The sequence below is a fragment of the Tachyglossus aculeatus genome, chromosome 2, assembly GCF_015852505.1.
Source record: "Tachyglossus aculeatus isolate mTacAcu1 chromosome 2, mTacAcu1.pri, whole genome shotgun sequence".
Classification (NCBI taxonomy): domain Eukaryota; kingdom Metazoa; phylum Chordata; class Mammalia; order Monotremata; family Tachyglossidae; genus Tachyglossus; species Tachyglossus aculeatus.
In genome coordinates this window covers 137,223,351-137,229,908 of record NC_052067.1, presented here as the reverse complement: position 1 = coordinate 137,229,908, position 6,558 = coordinate 137,223,351, and the positions used below count along the sequence as shown (strand labels likewise).

At 47.7% G+C, this 6,558-nt stretch overlaps 1 protein-coding gene across 1 annotated transcript; it reads left to right on the top strand.

Annotated features, from left to right (window-relative positions):
• The first annotated feature begins 836 nt into the window (after window positions 1-836).
• LOC119943569 (olfactory receptor 51I1-like) lies at window positions 837-1,790 on the top strand. Its single transcript, XM_038764644.1, has one exon. The coding sequence runs from the start codon at window positions 837-839 to the stop codon at window positions 1,788-1,790; it is 954 nt and encodes a 317-aa protein (XP_038620572.1).
• Window positions 1,791-6,558: the final 4,768 nt, after the last annotated feature.

The window sequence follows — 6,558 nt, the reverse complement described above, 5'->3', positions numbered from 1 at the left end:
AGCCTTAATCTCCATTTACAGATGAGATTACTGAGGCACAGAGAAGTGAAGTGACTTGCCCAACATCACACAGTAGACAAGGGGCTGCCCACAACACTGTACAGTATTGTTGCTTACCTGGATAAAAGAATCAGCTAAGGAATCAGAGGAAGTTAATCTATTTGGACACAGTCCTTGTCTCATGTGGGGCTCTCACTTTTAATCCCCATTTTACTGATGAGGTAACTGAAACACAGAAAAGTTAAGTGACTTGCCAAAGGTCATATAGCAGACAGGTGGCAAAGCTAGGATTAGAATCCAGGTCCATCTGACTCCCAGGCCCCTGCTCTGTCCACTAAGCCAAGGTACTTGTTAAGCTCTTAGACTGTAAACTCATTATGGGCAGGGAACGTTTCTGCTAATTCTGTTGTATCACACTCTACCAACCTCATAGAGCACATTGTAAGTGCTCAATAAATGCCAGTGATTGACTGATTGGTTGACATGCCAGACATTAGTCTAAGTGGTGGGGTAGTTACAAGATAATTGGTTTGAACACAGTCCATGTCCCAGTTGGGACTCACAGTCTTAATCTCCATTTTACAGATGAGGAGCTGAGTCCCAGAGAAGTGAAGTGACTTTTCTAAGTTCGCACAGCAGATAGGTGGTGGAGCCAGGATTAAGACTGGCCCCCAAGCCCGTGGTCTTTTATAATGTACGATATAAATGCTTAGTACGGTGTTCTGCACACAGCATGGTTTCAATAAATACGATCTATCGATTGATATTGAGCCATACTTTGCACAGTATCGGACTCTCCATTCCTCCCAATAGGATGTCATCATCCCGTCTGAGCCATGAAAAGCTCCAACATCTCCCTGGCCAGTTCCTCCACATTCATCCTGGTAGGTATTCCGGGTCTGGAAGCTGTCCGTGCCTGGATGTCCATCCCCTTCTGCCTGATGTACCTGACCATCCTGGTTGGGAATAGCACCATCTTGTATGTGATCCAGAAGGACCCGGTCCTCCACCAGCCAATGAGCCACTTCCTGGCCATGCTGGCTTTCACGGAGTTGGGCGTGTCCCTGTCCACCATGCCCACGGTCCTTGGCATCTTCCTCGTGGGTGCCACGGAGATCGACTTTAACACCTGCTTGGTCCAGATGTACTTCATCCATTCCTTTTCGATCATGGAGTCGGGTGTGCTCCTGGCCATGGCCTTCGATCGCTTCATGGCTATCTACAGCCCACTGAGGTATTCGGTTATCCTCACCCACAGACGTATCAGGGCCATAGGCATTAGCCTCAGCCTCAAGAGCGCGGGGCTGATGGCGCCCCTGGCTGTCCTCCTGAAACACCTGCCCTTCTGCCACCAGGAAAATGTGCTCTCCCATTCTTACTGCCTCCACCCCAACCTCATCCACCTCCCATGTGCTGACACCACCCTCAACAACATCTACGGCCTCTTCGTTGTCCTCTCCACTTTCGGGCTCGACTCTGTGCTCATCGTCCTCTCCTATGCCCTGATCCTTCATACCGTGCTTGGTATCGTGTCAGGGGAAGGACGGCTAAAGGCCCTCAACACTTGTGTCTCCCACGTGTGTGCTGTTCTGGTCTACTACATGCCCATGATTGGGCTGTCCATGATGCACCGCTTTGGGCAGCACCCGTCTCCTCTCCTCCAGGTCATGATGGCCAATGCCTATCTCTTCATCCCGCCTTTGGTCAACCCAATCGTCTATAGCCTGAAGACCAAGGAAATCCGTAAGGGAATTTTCAGGAATCTGATTCAGAAGAGGAGCAGGCCCTAGCGGGGCAGGAGCAGAGGGTAGTGGGAACAGGGAGGGGGAGAGGCAAGAGAAACCATCAGGGAATCCCAGAGGTGAAGGACAGACATTTTTCCCAGAATAAAGCCCTTCCCTCCCCTCTTCACCAAACCACTTCTGATCCCCCTGCAATTCTTGAGCTCCTCTATCTTGCCCACATCCTCCCTCTGGCCCAGAGGTCCCTCCCTCTTCATATCTGACAGACCACCACTCTCCCCATCCTCAAAGTCTTATTAAATCACATGTCCTCCCAAGAAGCCTTCCCTAAGCCATTTTCCCTGCTCCCATTCCCTTCTCTGTCACTTATTTACTTAAATCTGTACCCTTTAATAATTATGGTATTTATTAAGTGCTTGCTATGTGCCAAACACGAAGTGCTGGGGTAAATACAAAATAATCAAGTCTCAAATTGGGCTCCTAGTCTAAGTAGGAGGGAGAACAGGTATTGAATCTCCATTTTGTAAATGAGGGTACTGAGGCAGAGATAAGTGGAGTGACTTGCCCATGGTTACACAGCAAGTGGTTGGCAAAAATACCATTAGAACTCATATCCTCTGTCTCACAGGCCTGTGCACTATCCATTAGGACACACTGTTTCTCAAGCACTTGGTATTCACCCCACTCTCAGCACCAGAGCACTTGTGTCCCTATCTGTAATTTCTTTTAATTAATTTCTGTCTCCCCCTCTAGACTGCAAACTCTTTGTGGGCAGAGAATGTGTCTGCCAACTCAATTGTATTGTACTTTCCTGAGTGCTTGTGTGTAGTCTGCACATAATAAGTGCTCAGTAAATACCAATGATTGATTGGTTGATTGTTTCTGGAATATCTTCCCAGATAAGTCTAGCCTGATGCTAGACACAGGGATCCTCAAAAATCTCCAGTGGCTACCAATCAATCTACGCATCAGGCAAAAACTCCTCACCCTTGGCTTCAAGGCTCTCCATCACCTCACCCCCTCCTAGCTCACCTCCTTTCTCTCCTTCTACAGCCCAGCCCGCACCCTCCACTCCTCTGCCACTAATCTCCTCACTGTGCCTCGTTCTCGTCTGTCCCGCCATCGGCCCCCGGCCCACGTCATCCCCCTGGCCTGGAATGCCCTCCCTCCGCACATCCGCCAAGGTAGCTCTCTTCCTCCCTTCAAAGCCCTACTGAGAGCTCACCTCCTCCAGGAGGCCTTCCCAGACTGAGCCCCCTCCTCCTTCTCCCCCTCCTCCCCCTCCGCACCCCCAGCCTTACCTCCTTCCCCTCCCCACAGCACCTGTATATATGTATATATATTTGTACATATTTATTACTCTTTTATTTGTACATATTTATTCTATTAATTTTATTTTGTTAATATGTTTTGTTTTGTTCTCTGTCTCCTCCTTCTAGACTGTGAGCCCACTGTTGGGTAGGGACCGTCTCTATATGTTCTCAACTTGTACTTCCCAAGTGCTTAGTACAGTGCTCTGCACACAGTAAGCACTCAATAAATATGATTGAATGGATCATTATTTCTTTCTCTGTAGTCCTGTATTTGTATCTGTAAATTAATGTGAATTGTCACTGTCATCCTTCCTTATTGCCAATTATTAGGTGAGGGCCTTCCTTGTGCAAAGATGGTGTTCTGACCCCAAGGAGCTCACAATTAATCAGTCAGTGGTATTGATTGAGCTCTTGCTGTGAAAAGAGGATGGTGCTAAGAACTTGAGCACTCTACTAATCTAGGGAATGAGCGGAGAGACAAACTCAGAAAACAAATGTAAATACCAAAACTAACACCAAATCTCCCCATTCCCTGATCTAGTGCAGAAACAGCAAAGTCCTGAAAATTCTAGCTATGTGCTCCATAGGAGGTAAGGGGCTTGGGTGCTGCCACTTTCTTGGGGCAAACTGATTATTATTATTTGTAATGAAATTTGTTAAGCAGGTACTATTCGCCAGGCACTGTACTAAGCACTGAGGTAGATAGAAGTTAACTGGGTTGGACACAGTCCATTTCCCACATGGGGCTCATGTCAATCCCCATTTTACAGGTGAGGCAACTGAAGCACAGAGTGAAGTTCATAGACTTACCCAAGGTCACATATTTATTCATTCATTCAAGTGTATTTATTGAGCACTTACTGTGTACAGAGCACTGTACTAAGCACTTGAGAAGTACAAATCAGCAACATATAGATATGGTCCCTACCCAACAATGGGCTCACAGTCTAGAAGGGGGAGACAGACATAAAAAACAAAACAAGTAGACAGGTGTCAATACCATCAGAATAAATAGAATTATAGCTATATACACATCATTAATAAACAAATAGAGTTATAAATATGTACAAATATACACAAGTGTTGTGGGGAGGGGAAGGGAGAAAGGCAGAGGGTGGGGGAGATGGGGAGGGGAGGAGGAGGAGAGGAAAAAGGGGGGCTTAGTCTGGGAAGGCCTCCTGGAGGAGATGAGCTCTCTGTAGGTCTTTGAAGGGAGGAAGAGAGCTAGTTTGGTGGATGTGTGGAGGGAGGGCATTCCAGGCCAGAGGTAGGACATGGACCAGGGGTTGATGGCAGGACAGGTGAGAACGAGGCACAGTGAGAAGGTTAGTGGCCGAGGAACAGAGTGTGTGGGCAGGGCTGTAGAAGGAGAGAAGGGAGGTGAGGTAGAAGGGGCCGATGTGATGGAGAGCTTTGAAGCTGAGAATGAGGAGTTTTTTCTTAATTCAAAGGTTGAAAGACAACCACTAGAGATTTTTGAGGAGGGGGAGTGAAATGCTTAGATCGTTTCTGTACAAAGATAATCTGGGCAGCAGAGTGAAGTATGGATCTAAGTGGGGAGAAACAGGAGGATGGGAGATCAGAGAGGAAACTGATGCAGTAATTGCACACATCAGAAAAGTGGCAGAGTGAGGTTAAGAACCTAGATCCCTCTGATACGTGGGCCCATGCTCTATCCACTATGCAACACTGTTTTCTAAGGAATAGGAGATTAGTGGAGGAAGGAAAAGCAAGGACACGAGTTCCTGAGTGGCCTGGCCCACATGAAAGGGAGGTGAGGACTTTCTGCTAGTTTTGTTTTACTGGATATTTGGGGACCTCTCTTTGTTACTTAGGGTTGATCTGGACAGGCCCGATTTTTTCATGGGTTGCCTTGATCCTAATTTCCTCCTTCAAGGGCAAAGGTGTGTCCTCTTCCTTCAGCACCGTGTTGCATCTATTAAGTAACTGGACTATTCATTAAGAGCTTACTATGTGCAAAGCAGTTTACTACATGCTGGGGTAAATACAGAATTATCAAATCAAACCCAACCTCTGCCCCACAGGGGCTCCCAGTATAAGTAGGAAGGAGAACAGACATTTCCCCATTTTACAGATGGGGAAACTGAGGTACAGAGAAGTCATGACTTGCTTGTTAAGTCACACAGCAGGCAAGTGGCAGAGTAGCAATTAGAATCCAAGTTTTCTGACTTCCAGGCACGTGCTTTCAACCAGGACACACTACTTTCTACATGCTCATTGTGTTAGCTTGTGTATGTGATCTCCTCACCCATCTGACTTTCAGCTCCGAGGCATTGCTATGTTCATTCAATCATATTTATTGAGTGCTTACTGTGTGCAGAGCACTGTACTAAGCACTTAGGAGAGTACAATGTAACAATAAACAGACACATTCCCTGCCACGTGTCTAGAATGAGGCTCTGTCCTCTATACTATAAGCTCGTCGTGGGCAGGGAACATATTTACCCACTCTCCTGTAGTGCATTTGCTCAAGTATTTAGTACAGTGTTCTGCACAAAGTAAGTATTCAATAAAAACCATTGATTGATTGATTGATTAATTATGCAGAGACAGACCAATCGTGGATCGACAGTGATCAGAGTCTTTGCTTTTCCCCCCACCTGAAACTTATTTTAATGCCTGTCTCTGTCTCTCTCAACTCTGACACCTGACTCCCCGTCCTTGCTAGATTGTAAACTCCCTGAGGGCAGGGATCTTGTCTACTTACTGTATTGTATTGTACTCTCCCCAGCACTTATTACAGGGTTCTGCACGTAGTAAAGTGATTGACACAGAGAGATGGAGTTCTAGGTAGGAGTTCTAGGTAGGATGGAATTCCAGGCAGGTTGTCATCCTCGACTCCGCTCTATCGTTTACCCCTCATATCCAAGCCGTCACCAAAACCTGCCGGTCTCATCTCCGCAACATTGCCAAGATCTGCCCTTTCCTCTCCATCCAAACCACTACCCTGCTCGTTCAAGCTCTCATCCTATCTCGTCTGAACAACTGTATCCGCCTCCTCTCCGATCTCCCATCCTCCTGTCTCTCCCCTCTTCAATCCATACTTCACGCCACTGCCCAGATTGTCTTTGTCCAGAAACACTCTGGGCATGTTACTCCCCTCCTCAAAAATCTCCAGTGGCTACCAATCAACCTACACATCAGGCAGAAACTCCTCACCCTCGGCTTCAAGGGTCTCCATCACCTCTCCCCCTCCTACCTCACCTCCCTTCTCTCCTTCTACAGCCCAGTCCACACCCTCCACTCCTCTGCCGCTAATCTGCTAATCTCCTCACCATGTCTTGTTCTCACCTGTCCCGCCATCGATCTCCGGCCCACGTCATCCCCCTGGCCTGGAATGCCCTCCCTCTGCACATCCGCCAAGCTAGCTCTCTTCCTCCCTTCAAGACCCTACTGAGAGCTCACTTCCTCCAGGAGGCCTTCCCAGACTGAGCCCCCTCCTTCCTCTCCCCCTCCTCCCCCCTCCATCCCTCTCCTTACCT

Excerpts from the sequence above, each read along its gene's own strand:
- LOC119943569 (XM_038764644.1), top strand. The coding sequence starts at position 837 with ATGAAAAGCTCCAACATCTCCCTGGCCAGTTCCTCCACATTCATCCTG.